This window comes from Xenopus laevis, chromosome 2S (assembly GCF_017654675.1).
Source record: "Xenopus laevis strain J_2021 chromosome 2S, Xenopus_laevis_v10.1, whole genome shotgun sequence".
NCBI classification, from domain to species: domain Eukaryota; kingdom Metazoa; phylum Chordata; class Amphibia; order Anura; family Pipidae; genus Xenopus; species Xenopus laevis.
The window spans coordinates 124,121,593-124,139,252 of NC_054374.1; the positions used below are offsets into that span (position 1 = coordinate 124,121,593).

The 17,660-nt window shown below is 39.0% G+C and overlaps 1 protein-coding gene across 2 annotated transcripts in view; it reads left to right on the plus strand.

Annotated features, from left to right (window-relative positions):
- Positions 1–3,840: 3,840 nt before the first annotated feature.
- LOC108709786 (diacylglycerol kinase eta) overlaps positions 3,841–17,660 on the plus strand; it is a 127,874-nt gene continuing 114,054 nt past the window's right edge. Inside the window, exon 1 of one of the 2 annotated variants that reach the window (XM_018249933.2) lies at positions 3,841–4,320. In XM_018249933.2, the coding sequence (XP_018105422.1) occupies positions 4,264–4,320 (57 nt within the window). In that variant the 5' untranslated portion in view covers positions 3,841–4,263. The remainder of the gene's footprint in view (positions 4,321–17,660) is intronic. The other variant, XM_018249932.2, reaches the window with a different exon arrangement.

Here is a 17,660-nt window from a genome sequence, read left to right on the forward strand (position 1 = left end):
ATCAAAATTTTCCATCCAGCCCGATTGACGAGCTGACTGATATCGGCAGATCGTCGCTGGATGGAAAATTTTCCCACCATACACGCACGAACATCATATGAAAAATAGTTTTGTACGATATTATCTGTGCGTCTATGGCCACCTTTACTTACTATGTTCTACTATGTTCAAATCAATCTACAGGAATAGAGCAATGAACAATGATACTTACTGAAGAAAAACCTGCAAGGACCAACACAAGGAAATCACACTGACAGTTACCCCAACCTGACCATCTCACATCCCTATGCTGAGAGGTGGACTGTGTCTGACAGTACAGGGGTATCAACTCCAAGAATTTAATAAACTATGAAGAGGCACACCAAATAACAGATATAAAATGAACACCTACTAGTAGTGAAATGCATCACAACTGGAATCTACCTGTTAGACAATAGCTGAGAGCTAGGTCCATATATATATTCATATCTAGAAAATCTGATAACATCAGGTGAGCATGAAAACATTAGACCCCAGTCACCCCACAAGGAAACAGAAAAAAGTGCAACACAGAGAAAATATTGTATGCAAACCGTAAGAGCCCTATCAGACATGGGCTGTAGGCTGACACGTTAAGGCAACCATCTCTTCAAAGGATAACTCCCATAAAATGAGACAAACAGGTCAATCCATGCCTCATTGCTACCTTGTTCTTGAAGCATGCACCAAGACGCAGATATAAGTACCAATGCAGCTTCATTAATGTATGACCTAATAACAGAAAGACATAACTTCAGTCAACATAACCACTTGGCAGGAACCAGGAATACATCCCAACTAGAAGTCAAGACAACACTTGCTCAGCCTAACCAAAATATTAACCCCTTATCCTGACTAAATATGACGGAAGCCAAAAACACAGTTTTAAACTTTCCAGCTATAGACACTTGCACTGTTATGCAAGGGAACAAACTTCAGGGCAAGTAATTAATTGTTGCACTAAGCACTGTTGCACTAATCATCAGTGGCGGAACTACTGGGGGTGTAAAGGGTGCGACTGCACCAGGGTCCGCACCCCCTCGGGGTCCGCCAGCGGTTCACGCTCTTGAGAATTTGCCGCAATCTCAGCTTCCGGAGGAGGGCTTGGCTGCATAGCCTGTACCCGGGCAAATGAGGCGCACCTAATCCTGCCGTCTCCTGTACCCCCCTAGCCCCAACATGCATGCACACCCCCAACATAAGCTCGGGCCCCCTACCCCCAATGTATTTTGGCACACACTTAATATCTCACCTATTGTAGTTGGTTCCGCTGCTCCCTTTATAACTCCGCTCCCAGTTTCCAGAAATATAGATGCGACTGGTTCTCAATTCAGAACTGAGAAAGACAGTCAGATGACTAGTGAAATGTCTTCGAAGGAAGAAAAACAACAAGTCCAGTTGACATTACTATAGATATACCATGGCCTGGATGAATGAGAACCTTCACAGACCACTTGCAAATACTACTAAAAAGTAAATACTTTTAAAAATTATATTTTTATGAAAATTGTTTATTTAGACAAAGGTATGAGACTCTGAATGAATGGTCCCATACCTATACTGGATATCCTAAATGTTGGCTGTAACCTGGCATACTACACAAAGTATTTGCGCTGCATTAATTCCAATAAAAGTTTTTAATGGAAGGGATATGATTCCCCACTGAAACGTCAGTGTACTTGCCCATACTTTATTGAATGTCCATTCTGATACCAGTTCATCTTTACACAGCTTTATTCAAGAATTAAATATGCATTTTATAACTATTCAGGTGTGGAAAATCTTAAAGGAGCACGAAAGGTAACATCGTTGGCAGGTGCCGAGTTCAGAATATTTCTGAGAACTCTACCACAGCATTTGTTTTAACTGTTAAGTGCACTGGTGCAATTTAGCACATTTGTTAGTAAATCAGCCCTATAGGGTCACAGGCAGAGTATTTCACCCCTAGGATAACACATCCTAGCCAAATTCCTACCCACAGATCTAATAACAGACATGGAGAGGTCACAAGTAAAGCTAAAGAAGGAAAATGCATACAAGGAAATAGTTGAGTAAGAAACAGGGCTTTCTGGTCCTCCTAATGCAGGAAACAAAGCAAGGAAGTCTGAGATATGCAGTTCTATTTAAAGACTTTAGAAGGGATGTGTCTTGCCTATGGAGGAGTGGCTGCATGCTCTGTGGATTTACTGACATATCGGGACACTGAATTTGAACTAAATTTTGCTTTGGAATCATGGTTACACAAACCTGATATTTATAGTTTTGTTATATGAAATGTAGATGACCAGAAAGACAAAAGGTAACTATTAGCCTGTTAATGAAAACAATCCATGATGACTGTCAATCCTACATTGCTCAGCAGCATTAGTTACCCACTCCTTAGAATAGTATTTCTCAACTATCACTCCCTGAGCCTATGGCAGTCATTTGCAGCATCACTTTGGGTAACACCATGCCATGTGGTAATAGGTAAATCACAGATGTTAATTACAGTGTAATGTCAGGAGATGGTGGGAATTATAGTTCTACGCATTTTAGTTCCTGGAGTACTATTGCAGAACCTGTCAGCCACAAGTTGGACATCTGTGGTGTTAAATAATCACATTGTTTTCAGGGAAATGTGGGAAGTATAGTGCACAGATGGATGGCAGCAAGTTTGATATTAGTTGATATCAGGCAGGTACAGTAAGTAGATTGTATCTGGTGAACTGGCATATGAGGAAGTAAGGGCTTTAGCACACAGGCAGATTCAGGGAGATTTAGTCGCCTGGCCACAAATCGCCTCTTCTTCGGGGCGACAATCTTTCCGAACTGCCTTCCACCTGCTAAAATGAAAAATCGATTCCCAACCAGTGATCCCCAATCAGTGGCTCGTGAACAACCCCTTTGGTGTTGCCCCCAGTGGCCTCAAAGCAGGTGCTTATTTTTTAAATACTTGGCTTAAAGGCAAGTTTTAGTTGCATAAAACTAGATCTGAGCCTTCTTTAGACTGCCAGTCCACATAGGGGCTACCAAATAGCCAATCACAATCCTTATATGGCACCCCAGAAACTTCTTTTCATGCTTTTGTTGCTCTCCAATTTTTTTTTTTTACAATTAAATGTGGCTCACAGGTAAAAAAAAGTTTGGGTACCCCTGCCTTAGAGCATAGGCCCATCCTCAAAATAATTTTACCCCTCTTGTCACGCAACCTCTTTATTCTCCTAGTCTATTTATTTTTTACATACAATGATCATTCAGCTTTTCTCCTCTTTGTTCCCTTATAGAATTAAGGCCAATGACCATGAAATATAGGAAATGGTTAGGAGCAGGAGGGCCCACTGACAACTGGGCCCACCGGAGGTTTTCCTGGTATCCTTGTTTACTACTCCAGGGTCAGACTGGGCCGGCCGGAAACCAGGAAAAAACCCGGTGGGCCCCAGCCCTCATGGGCCTCTGCCAGCCCAGAACTGATCCCAGAACTTTTAGGTGGCGAATGGTCGACGTTGAAGTACGTAAAAAATATTCGATCTTTGAATTTCTAAGTTTTTTCAAATTCGAATTGAAGTTGGACTATTGCCTAGTCGAAGTACCCAAAAATTACTTTGAAATTCGAAGTTTTTTACTTCGAAAATTCACTTCGACCTTTGATAAATGTGCCCCTAAGTGTCAGGTATAATTATAAATATAGTTGCCAGGGTTCAGCTGCCAGTTGGATGCTGGTGTGGTGCTTACTATAAAGTTAGTTATCAGACAGTGTCTATCAAATCCAGCTGAAAGGGCTGCAATGACTGAATTGAGTTCACATGTTGTACCTAGGCACAATATTTTTCCAATGTAGAAAGCCTACAGCTGCAGTGCAATAAGAGTTGGGGTGCCAGTTGAAGTTCCCATAGAACCAAGATGTCCCTGTGACCCTGAGAACTCTGGGAACATGTCGCTGGCCTGAAGTGAAGCTGTGTTGTGCTACGGGGGTGACAGAACAGTGGTTGCATCCCAGTCAGTAGGAGGGAGAGAGAGAGAGATCCTATGGGAAGCGCCCAGACAGGCCAGGGAATGGGAGGAGGAGGCGGGAAGACGGAGGAGGAGGGGACACGTGTAATGAAGGAGAGAAGAGCAGAGTTACTTTCAGAATGACAGAGGCACAGAGAAGCCGGTGCTGAGCGAAGAGACCCAGTAGTGAAAGGAGCCCTGTCCTCGCGAATCAGGCGCTGCATCCTGCGGACAATCTGTTAGGAATTGTGATCGGTGCAGAGTTGCCTGGGAATGATGGAGAATGCCTGCCCCTCGTACAGCCGCCGGAGCCCGGTTTGGGAAGAGCTGGTAAGTGCACGGGGCTAGTTGACTGTAGATCTGATTGCGCGGGGATTATGGGAACGGCAACTCCCGTTGACTCTCTTAGGGGCCACTCCGAATATGAAATAATCAGCAGAAACTTCCTCTTGCGAATCTCAGACCGTGCGCGACCCCGGGGAACAAGATACAAATGTCATTGACCAGCTCATCCCCACAAACATTTGCCTTCTCGTATCCTTCGCCCCACAATCTTACCAGCCCTCTGATTTTATACAGTATGTGTAGAGAGAATTCAGCAGGAACAGCCTTTCTTCCATCTGATTGTACCTATATGTAGAGCATTCACATGGTCAGCTTGTCCTCTGCCTATATATACTGTTCTTGTGCAGAGAATTCAGCAAGAACAGCCTGACCTCTTATTGTACCCATAGGTAGGGCATTCAGACAATCTGACTATTATACAGTATGTGAGTAGAGAATTCAGCAAGGACAGCCTTCCTTCCTTATGATTTGTAGTCATATTTAGGGCATTTGTACCATCTTACCTAACCTCAGACTTTATACAGTATGTGTGCAGAAAATAAAGCAGGTACAACATTCCTTCTGACTGTACCCATACGTAGAGCATTCACATTGTCTTACCCTCTGACTATATACAGTATGTGTGTGGACAATTCAGCAGGTACAGCCTTTCTTCCTTCTGACTGTACCCATATGTAGGGCATTCAGATTGTCTTACCAGCCCTCTGACTATATACAGTATGTTTGCAGAGAATTCTGCAAGAACAGCCTTTCCTCTTATCATACCCATATGCAGAACATTCAGATGATCTTACCTGCCCTCTAACTATATACAGTTTGTGTGCAGAGGATTCAGCAGGTAAAACCTTCCTTCTGATGGTACTCATATGTAAGGCATTCACTCTTACCTGCCCTCTGACTACATACAGTATGTGTGCAGAGAATACAGGAAGAACAGCCGTTGCTCTTATCATACCCCTATATAAGGCATTAAGAGGGTCTTACCTGCCCTCTGGCTACATACACTATGTGTGCAGAGAATTCAGCAAGAAACATCCTTTCTGCCTTTTATATTCATGTCTTTATCAAGCATTCAAGGAGACGTGTCTTACCTGCCCTCAGTGTTTTTGAATATCCATATAGAATATTTAGAGGGAACGTTCTTACCAAAGTTCTTACTGTATACATGTGCTTAGAATTTAGAAAGAATATTGAGCATCCAAAATGAATAGTTTTTTTTATTCCAGCAACCATTCAGAGAGTAGACAGTGGTCTTACATGGCCTCAATATTATTCAATCAAGCATTTTGAGAACAGACTTGTATCTTGTTAAAGCAAAGGCCATATTGGGCACCCTTTTATTATTGTATCCATCATAGCTGTCCTTTAGATAAAATTGCCAATTGTTATCTAAATGTATCCCTTACATTCAGCACACTGGCTGAGTCTCCTATATTAAGTATTTGGAAATTGCCCACTCAGTAATGCCAAACAGAAGACCATACACACATCAGGACAGGACATAACCTCTAATCTGATGGGATTTATGGGTTATTATGATGTACAGAGACAGAGTTGTATCAGCGTCCTAAGAAGTGGAAGCCAGTGCTCCTTCATTGTATCTATTATATCTAGGGGCACATTTACTTAGGGTCAAATATCGAGGGTTAATTAAGTAAAATCCTTCGACTTCAAATATGGAAGTCGAAGGATTTACCTCTATTCCTACGATCGAACGATCAAAGGAATAATCGTTCGATCGAACGATTAAATCCTTCGAATCGAAGGATTTTAACCCATCGATCGAAAGATATTCCTTCGATCAGAAAACTGTTAGGAAGCCTATGGGGACCTTCCCCATAGGCTAACATTGGCTTCGGTAGGTTTTAGGTGGCGAACTAGGGGGTCGAAGAATTTTTTAATGAGACAGTACTTCGACTATCGAATGGTCGAATAGTCGAACGATTTTTAGTTCGAATCGTTCGATTCAAAGTCGAAGGTTGTAGTCGAAGTAGCGTATTCTATGGTCGAAGTAGCAATATTCGACCATTCGAAATTCTAACTATTTTTCCTCCATTCCTTCACTTGAACTAAGTAAATGGGCCCCTAAGTGTTGCAATCATACTAGTTGTATCTTTTTATTCAGCATTCATATTATGTTACCTGCTGTATCACTTATATAAAACATTTAAAGAGCAGCATTGTAAAACTGCCAACTGTCCCCTACTATCTGATAGAACAGGACCACTTGCTAAATGAGTCCCTTATATTTAACATTTGGAAGATCATTACCTGACTTGTGTCCCTTACATCCATCTATCACACTTATAGTAGTTTATATACTATTTTAAAAGAAAGAATTTGGAGTAACAGCACAAAAATGTCCCGGAGACTCCGTCTGCAGTTGGACAGTGTTTTAGGAATTTGTCACCTACCTGCTGATTGTGCTTTTGAAATGAACAGAATACTTCATCACTAGTCCTTTGAATGTATTGCTAGCTGTAGCATGTAGGGTCAAGACACACGTACAGTTTACATGTCACCGGCAGCTTGCTACAAGAGTTGAGACTTGTGAATGTGGCTTCCAAGAAGGTATTCATTTCACTGAAGGCAGAGAAGTAAGAGGAGTAAATACACCAGACATAGCAATGCCATGTTTGTACTATATTTTATTTGTTACGTTATCCCAATTAGGCATGATTCCAAGTGAAAAGAATACCCCCTCCACCAGTCAGCCAGAGACAGATAGTCTATCACTGACACATCAGTGTAAAACATAGCAGCACCCTATGCCTGTTACAGGTATTGAACCTATTATCCAGAATCATCGGGACCGGTGGCTTTCCGGAAAACAGATATTTCTGTAATTTGGATATTTATACCTTAAACCTACTAGAAAATTATGTAAACATTTAATAAACCCAGTTGGTTAGTTCAATAAGGATTCATTATATCTTGAGATCAAGTACAAGGTAGTGTATTATTATTACAGAGAAAAAGGAAATCATTTTTAAAAATCTGGATTATTTGGATAAAATGGAGTCTATAGGAGACGGCCTTTCCGTAATTCAGAACTTTCTGGATAATGAGTTTCCAGATAACGGATCCCATACCTGTACCTGCTTTCTAATTTTCTTAAATTCAGCATATGACATATCACCTACATTCATTGATTGTATTCAGCACACAGAGAACATCATCGCCCTTTACTCTGCTAATAGTATGTTTGGCACACAGAAAACCTTTTGATCACATCAGATATTCAAATATATTCAGCTATTAAAGAGAACTTTATCAAATCATCATATTCCTTATATTCAAAAGTTAGAGAAACAGATAGTCCTGGCACCTACCCCCTGAATGTGTAATATATATATATATATATATATATATATATATATATATATATATATATATATATATATATATATATATAGTTCGTCGTGAAGCCGGCACTCTCAGCACATAGTTTCAAATGCCTGGGTGCAGTATCAAATATTTAAATCTCTAATGCACAAGTAAGATCCGCACTCACAGGACTTATAGAAATAATGAAAAATTTATTGCAGGAGTCTGTCTCTTGCAATACATTTTCATTATTTCCATAAGTCCTGTGCGTGCGGATGTTACTTGTGCATTATATATATATATATATATATAAGCACATATAGGCCGCACTCTCCCAAATGTCTCTCAGGTGATGTCCGGTGCTGCACTTAGTTGTATATTCACATCAAAATCCAAGAAGATGTGCGCACTCCATCTGAATTAAAGTCTTTATTACAAAGTTTAAACAATTACATTACATTACAATTACGTTTCGGTTCTGGTCTTGAACCTTTCTTAGGTGAGTATTTTGAGAAAGGTTCAAGACCAGAACCGAAACGTCAATGTAATAGTTTAAACTTTGTAATAAAGACTTTAATTCGGATGGAGTGCGCACATCTTCTTGGATTTTGATATATATATATATCATATATATATATATATAGTGAATAAATTACCCCCTCTTGTAAAATATAAGGATATTATAAGTTACCGAGGAGTTTCATGACAATATAAAAACACGAGGCCGAAGGCCGAGTGTTTATATACAGGTCATGGAACTCCAAGGTAACTTCTAATATCCTCATATTTTGCAACTGGGGGTACTTTATTTATTATAATACACAAGTTTCAGTGAGTCATGTGACAGAAATGACATCAGAACTCCCCGTTTATAACTGATGACATCAGAACTCACCGTTTATAAGGATATAATTTACAAGATATTCATGGCTTTTGTGTATTATATATATATATATATATATATATGGGCTGTGACCTTCTCCGTCGCTGTGTCCTTTATACAGTTACAGCATGCACTATTCAGAAACTCATTATCCAGCTCTAGTCCTATTTAAACAGACACATTTTCAGTTATTTTGGCTGTTTTGCTTCTATTTCTGTAGTAATAAGACAGTAGTACTTTGTACTTGATTGTAGCAAACTGGCAAAATTTTACTTCGATGCAAAACAATATTTTGAGATTTTATGTTTACTATGTTTTCTGAAAAGATACCGTTCCAAAGCAAATACCCTGTAACCTGCCCTGTATCTGTGTATATGTCACAGTTCCTCAGATCAAGTGATTGGTTTCCAGTGAACCCATTATGTGCTTGCTTGTTTTCTTTTCTAGACGGCTGACCTGCAAAGACTACATGAATACTGGGTTCCTTTCCACAGATAAACCTTTAATAGCATGCATTATTCCTTAGAGTTGGCTTGCCATCTGTAGTCAGTATATTGGTGCAGTGTGCAAAAAGCCAGTTTGATTATTTTGTGTAAGTGAAGGGCCCAGCCACTGCAGCTGTAATCCTTGAAATTAACATTCCAGCTGGAAGCTATAAATACACAGTTTAGTGACCCCATTTGTTGTCAGTGGCAAAACCTTTCTGGGATTAAGAGTTGGCTGTTTCACTACTGCACTGGGGAAGTTAAAGGGTTAAAATAAAATATTTTTTCCCCATTACAAAAGATAAGTCTCAAGATGAAACATCCATCATGCAGTAACACTGCTTGAACCCAAAAGGATTAAGCAAAATAATACTGTAATATTCATTTCCATGAATTCCAAATGACCGGAAAATTAGATTTTTGAAACCATGTAAAATACAGTCACGTGTTGTCACAAGATAATCCCTTGGAAATTCTACCCAAATAATAGAAAAATTTAAAAGAAAATAATCAATGTATAGTTGTATTTTTAGTTATTTAGTGCTACCATATCCATGCTATTTATGCAGCATAATGTAAGGAATTTTAATTCCAATATGAATTCTTTAAAAGATGTTGTTGAAAGCTGAATTATTCTGGTCCTTTGCTCTTCTGACTACATGAACCACTGAAACAGTGCATCAGTGAAGCAATAGTCCTCTCTTCTCCAACCAAGATTCCAGTTCACACAATACCTTGCATGCTTCAGTAAGTCTTCCTCATCTCAGGTAATGCAAGGCATTGTGGGAATAGAATCAATAACTGGAGAAGCGATGTGACAGCTACAGCTACATTGTGTCGGTTATATGTGTAGTCGGAACCAGCAATGCAGAGAAAGCAGAGGGACGAAAGAAGACAGATGCTGCTTTCAGTAGAAGTTTGATTTTCAAATATCTGTTAATAAGTATAGTGTTACATGTAGAGAATGGTAAGGGGACTTGGTTGGATATGTTCACACTACTACTGAGAACTAGTGATGGGCAAATCTAACCGCTGAAAATTTGGGAAACAGTGGAAATGCAAAAAAATTAATTTTTTTGACGCACAACAAATTGTGCCAATCAGTAGAAATCCAAGTGCAGGACAAATCCACAGCAGTATTCTTGACTGCAAAATCTTTTATTGGGAATGTACAAAACACAACATGTTTCGGGCTAGGCCCTTTATCAAGTGTGCAGGAACATACAAGGTGTGGGTATTTAAGCATTTTGTGACCTTTCACCTAATGTGATGCATTGTGGGTAAGTCAGAATTAGTATTAATTAAAACCATTTAAATCAATTAAATCAATTAATATGCATAACACAAACAATTTTTCAGTGTCCATGAAGAATTCGCTTAAAATCCACCGATTTGTGAAATATTCGTGTAGTAGAAATATTAAAATATTTTTAAAAATTTGACAATATTTGAGACAAAATTAGAAAGTCCATCTCTCCATTTCCACTTGTTGCCAGGCCAATACTTCAGTATTATATGTAATAGACAACAAATTGTGCAACAAATTTTCAGCTTGCTACAAATTTATTCACTCATTAGAGTCTATGGGCTTTATTTTCACGGCGAAACTTGGCAAAAAATTTCGCTCATCACTACGGGGAACTTTTAACCACAGACTTGCATTTAAAGTCTAACAGCGTAACTCAGGCGAGTTTCCACTTGCACACTAGCAGCAGAGAACACTCAGTCACACAACCAAGCATGGACTCAAATTCAAAATAGCAAACAGCAGCACAAACAGTCCCCCACTGGCCCAATATATAGTGACTGTCTTAGGCCCGGCAATCTGTGGGTTTTGGCAAATGCCAGAGGGGCTGCTATTATGTGCCATAGAAAGTCAGTATTTAGTGGGCTGGTGGGGGCTGTTTAGGCCTCTGTGTGGGCTGATTGGGCCTCTGTGTACCTAAAATGCCAGGGCCTATTTTAATTCTCAGTCCGGACCTGACTGTCTATGGCAACTTACAGCAGCCCCTCTGGCATTTGCCAGAACCCACAGATTGCCAGTCTGGCCTGCACACAACTGTGATTTCGCTGTATAATGTAAGGCTGTGGAGGCAAGTGCTCTGTGCTTCTTTTTACAAAAAGTCAGCCAGGGACTTTTGAGATCTGTCCAACTGTTTCCTTTGCTGAGAAACTGATCAAACATATATGATATGTGCAATTGGCTTCATCCCATCCCTTTTCTTTTATTACGGAAGCAGAGCAGAAATTCCTTGCATGTTCAGCAGTCAGAGTGACATGTACAAACAGAATTATACAAAGGTGTTGGCTTCCCAAACAAATCTAACCATGTAATGCAAACAAAGCCTATTGAAGTAGAACTGTTGAGCACTGTGAAGATTCGTTATTGTTTGCCTTTTAGTTTAATTCCAACTGAAAGCAGATTATGTTCTAGCTTCTACTAGCAATAGAAAGTGTGGCACTGATAGAATGAGCAGCCTCTTTTTTTGGCAGATGTGCATCTGCTTCTTAAATGGTGGTGTTTATCCTTAGTCATGTACACACCAGTTATAGGATATGGTAATAAAAATTGCAGTTTCCCAAGGTCTAGTAAACTATTTGAACCAAAAGATATTTTCTTTTATATAGGTCACTGGTAAATGCTATTGTCTAATTGGTTACCAAATATAGTATATAATATGGATATATTTTTATATTGCCAACAAAGCCTTTGGGGTACTCTCTATCTATATAACAAAACTAAAAAAAAGATTAATTACATTTATCTTAATCTATCTACATTTATCAAAATCTATTTTTTAGATGTGAAGTGGTCCTAGGTTAAGAACAAGTGAGGTGGTGCGAAAGCAAAAGCAGTGGTAGTAGGACAATTTGTAAATTATTAATTGATAATACACAAAAGCCAGAAACGTAACTAGAGGGGGGCGGGCCCTGGCGCAGGACGAGCAGCCGGGCCCCCCTCCGTATGCCTGGAACTGGCCGGTAATAAGCGGCGTGCGAACTGCCGGGGGGCCCTGGTCCGCGCACACCCCCTGCTCCCCCGGTACTTCCGCCACTGACAAAAGCTATTAATATCCTGTATGTGTGTGTATATATATATATATATATATATATATATATATATATATATATATATATATATATATATTAACAGTGTTTTTAGTTAAGTCGGTTCTCATCTGTGCTTAGGGATGTTGTTTCTGCCACATGACTCACTGAAACAAATGTATTATAATAAAATACCGCCTGTTGAAAAATATGAGGATATTAGAAGTCACGGAGTTCCATAACCTTTATAAAAGCTCTCTTGTTTTAACTTGACTTGTAATATCCTTATATTTTACATTAGGTGGTACTTCATTCACTATATAATAATTTTTGAGTAATACTGGACCTTATTTGATGCCACTGTGCAACCTACTTTTGTTCTAGAAAGGAAGATTGCCAGTTCTACAGTTTGTTGTTAGTTTCAAGGAGTAAAATTAGGCTGTGATAGGAGTAATTGTGTAATACACTAAAATGCTTCTTATCAGCACCTTTTTATTCATATACTGAACAAAGGGTGCAGGTCACACGATGGCCACATTCATCCGCTTATTAAACATGCTTCCAACTGACAGCACCACCAGAGGGAAAATCTTTTCTAAAAGCCTTTCTTTATGGATTGTGTCCTGGGCAAGCAACGTTTCAGACCCAACATTGGTCTAACTCTCTGGTGGTGCTGTCAGTTGAAAGGAGTAAGAGGGGAAAACTACATTTTGGTGTTTTATGTAGGGCCAAAATGTTGGTGGAACCAAAACCTAAAATACAGCACTGTCTTATGATCTGACAATATTTAACATGGTATATGTTTTTCGGAATACTTATAACTAAGGTATTTTGAAAAAACATCTTGTTTCTTTATAATTCTGATCTTACTCATTTAGCTCATGACACATAAATCTTCCCCATGCTAGTTTGCAATTTAATACATACTGCTGAAAAATAAATAAGTGCAGTACAGTATGCATCTCAATTAAATGCTAATTAGCCATTAGCAATTGTGCAAGCAGGAATTGTGGCACTTTCAGGGGTCTGGTGTATGCTGTAGGGGTGAATGGACCTGCTTTTGACTCTATTAGAGTGTGCCTCATTATAACAGTGTCATTTGAACTAATAACCTTTCCAGAATGTGACTGAAGAAATTCTTGTGTAGCCAAGAACATTAACTTGGGTATTTGGGAAGCTGCATCTCCTGCTAATTCAGGACTGGGCATGCTGAACACAACTAGAACTGTGTCAATTCATATTTGTTCTGTAAAACACTTCCTTGTTTCAGGTATGTGTCCCTCTAATTGCCAGGGCTCAAGTAGCATAGAGCCATATAACTGACAGGTTTTGTCAAAAGTTAGATTTTTTCCCTCTAAAAAATAAAAGGCATATACTTGCATGACAAAAAAAATCCTCTTAAAACCTATTAACATACCTCACTGCAAATTTTAGAGCAAATTTTATAGCAGCAATTACTTACTACAGATTACCAGAGTTCAACTGCCCAAACGTTGTCCATCGGTTTAAAGCTACACAGATATCTATGTCGCCTATTTATGGTCACACCTCCTAATTAGCATGTCCATTTTACATAATTTGGCAGGTTATGGAAAGTTTGTACACATTTCTGGGGGTTTTGCTAATCAAGGTGAATTTCCCTTTAAGCTGCAAGTTAACAGTTTCCCCTTTTCTAACAACTATTTTTTTTTATAGCGTACAAAGATCAATGCTTTTTGGATGGACCATTTTTCGGTCTCGTGTTTTTATATGGTCATGAAACTCCTCGGTAACTTATAATATCCTTATATTTTACAAGAGGGGATACTTTATTCACTATATAATATAATTTTAATGGTTTAAGCAGTATATTTTTGTCCCTTGTTCCTTTGCCCCGAGTATGCCATGTGTCTATTGCACACAGGAGGGGCACTAGTCACAAATCTGTTCTGCCTAGCACTGCCCAAGTATGAATAGATGTCCCAAGTCCCAAGGCGTTTTAAAGCAGAATGCAACCACCAAGCTTCAATAAAAGGAGTGCTCTTAAGCATTTCTATCCACTGATGGATTTTGAAGTCATTGAGTGCAGACAAATCACTTTGATTCAATGATGATCCGATTGCAGGTGTTCACATAGTCTGAAATGTCTGATGTTAATAAAAGTGTGAGGATCATCAAGTACATGAGTATTAAATTGCACAAGCACTGTTGATCTTGCTTTAATTTTCTAAGTTGAAGTAGACTGTTAAAAACTAAGTTCTGATTGATTGATTGATTTCTATTGGGAAGTACATGTACAGTGTTTGTTACTGTACAGGTCCACTTGACTTAAAAGGTCTTTAAAATCAGTGAGTTAAAAGGATCTTGGTATATACAGTGGTGTGAAAAACTATTTGTCCCCTTCCTGATTTCTTATTCTTTTGCATGTTTGTCACACTTAAATATTTCTGCTCATCAAAAACCATTAACTATTAGTCAAAGATAACATAATTGCACACTAATGCAGTTTTTAAATGAAGGTTTACGTTATTAAGGGAGAAAAAAAACTCCAAATCTACATGGGCCTGTGTGAAAAAGTGATTGCCCCCCTTGTTAAAAAATAACTTAACTGTGGTTTATCACACCTGAGTTCAATTTCAAAGGTTATAAAGCCATTTCTAAGGGAGAAAAAAAAACTCCAAATCTACATGGGCCTGTGTGAAAAAGTGATTGCCCCCCTTGTTAAAAAATAACTTAACTGTGGTTTATCACACCTGAGTTCAATTTCAAAGGTTATAAAGCCATTTCTAAAGCTTTGGGACTCCAGCGAACCACAGTGAGAGCCATTATCCACAAATGGCAAAAACATGGAACAGTGGTGAACCTTCCCAGGAGTGGCCGGCCAACCAAAATTACCCCAAGAGTGCAGAGACAATTCATCCGAGAGGCCACAAAAGACCCCAGGACAACATCTAAAGAACTGCAGGCCTCACTTGCCTCAATTAAGGTCAGTGTTCACGACTCCACCATAAGAAAGAGACTGGGCAAAAACGGCCTGCATGGCAGATTTCCAAGGCGCAAACCACTTTTAAGCAAAAAGAACATTAAGGCTCGTCTCAATTTTGCTAAAAAACATCTCAATGATTGCCAAGACTTTTGGGAAAATACCTTGTGGACCGACGAGACAAAAGTTGAACTTTTTGGAAGGTGCGCGTCCCGTTACATCTGGCGTAAAAGTAACACAGCATTTCAGAAAAAGAACATCATACCAACAGTAAAATATGGTGGTGGTAGTGTGATGGTCTGGGGTTGTTTTGCTGCTTCAGGACCTGGAAGACTTGCTGTGATAGATGGAACCATGAATTCTACTGTCTACCAAAAAATCCTGAAGGAGAATGTCCGGCCATCTGTTCGTCAACTCAAGCTGAAGCGATCTTGGGTGCTGCAGCAGGACAATGACCCAAAACACACCAGCAAATCCACCTCTGAATGGCTGAAGAAAAACAAAATGAAGACTTTGGAGTGGCCTAGTCAAAGTCCTGACCTGAATCCTATTGAGATGTTGTGGCATGACCTTAAAAAGGCGGTTCATGCTAGAAAACCCTCAAATAAAGCTGAATTACAACAATTCTGCAAAGATGAGTGGGCCAAAATTCCTCCAGAGCGCTGTAAAAGACTCGTTGCAAGTTATCGCAAACGCTTGATTGCAGTTATTGCTGCTAAGGGTGGCCCAACCAGTTATTAGGTTCAGGGGGCAATTACTTTTTCACACAGGTTTGGATTTCTTTTCTCCCTAAATAATAAAAACCCTCATTTAAAAACTGCATTTTGTGTTTACTTGTGTTATCTTTGACTAATAAGAAATAAGGAAGGGCGCAAATAGTTTTTCACACCACTGTACTTTGTTCCAGTGTATTGATTAGTAAAGCCTACTTGGCATTCACTTATTTTATTATGGTTTGGCCGCTGGTGCCACTGATCAGTAGAGAAAATGGAAGTCATTTTATATTACTTCTTTACAGTAACCAGATATATACATTGTCAGCCAGTGCAATCACCATATGAATACAAATAGACAGACTATGGATCTCAGAAAATATTTCCATATGAAGTTGAATTATACCACACACATTACACTACATATTAGCTTGCACTTCCGTTCTCTAGTTGATAGGATTGGATTAAAATACTTTTATTTTTTTGAAATGGAAAGTAATCACTGTAACAAGTGGCACAGCAGTATTTTTGATACTGAGCTAATACGATAGATTATTAAAATGCCCTGGTCATATTTCAGTTATCTTCTTTCATATGCAAGAGATATGTCTTGTGGGGAAGAGGCAGGTTTAGTTAATGTTCTCATCCTTCTAGTGCTGAAAGCAAACAGATGCATGGTATATATTTTATGGCCACATGCTATATAATAACTTAGGAGCCAGGAATAGTTCTGTAGGACAACACTGCTTATATTACTGATAAGAGGAAATGGGCTTAGGTAATAAGGATGGTAAGAGTAGTATTACAGTGTCCTTTTTTTTAAACAAATGGATGGAAAATATGACGGTGGTAACAAGCAGAAACTGTAATCACAGTCAGTTCCCCAAACAAACCTAATAAAAAACGTTGAGGGAGGTGGGGGAAACGTCTTTAAAGGAACAGTAACACCAAAAAATTTAAGTGTTTTAAAGAAACGATAAAATAATGTACTGTTGCCTTGCACTAGTAAAACTGGTGTGTTTGCTTCAGAAATACCACAGTAGTTTATATAAACAAGTTGCTGTGTAGCCATAGGGACAGCCATTCAAGCACAGGATATGTAGTAGATAACAGGTTCTGAAGAATCACATTGTATACTAAAGAGCTATCTGTTATCTGCTGTGTATCCTGTGTCTTTTTTTCTTTTTCAGCTTTGAATGGCTGCCCCTATGGCTACACAGCAGCTAGTTTATATAAACTATTGTAGATTTTCTGAAGCAACACACCAGTTTTACCAGTGCAGCACAACAGTACATTATATTTTCAAGACTTTCAATTTTTGTTGTTGCTGTTCCTTTAAGAGGCAGAATAAAGCTCTTTCTCTCTCTTGTGACACTGCTCCTCAGGGGTTAATTAAACTAAATAGACTTCCCTTATAAGGAACTATACAACTCTTCACCTTTTTGATGCTGCGCCATCAAATGTAGATGCCAATCACGGCCCACTAAGTACCCACCTCTTGTATGGTGTAATGTTGGAGTATAAAAAAGATTTTACTATCCCACACTTCTTCTTGTAGGAACAGTAACAGCAAGCTCACCGATTGCCATCGCACCGACGATTTACATTCTAATCGGCGGGAGGCAGTTTGGGGAGATTAGTCGCCCTGAAGAAGAGGAGATTTGTCATTGGGCGACTAATCTCCCCGAATCTGAGAGTGTGTCTCTGCCATTAGTAGTGTTTCTGAAGAAAATAGTTTTACCAGTGCGGGACAATAGTACATCAGATGCTAATTGCTTTAAAACACTTTATTTTTTGGTGTTCCTGCACCTTTAAGAACTTATACATTGTAGTGAGTGTATTTATTTAGTTTTTTATTTTGAATGAAATTCTCATTTTTGCACTGTATACTATTCTGATTTAGCAGT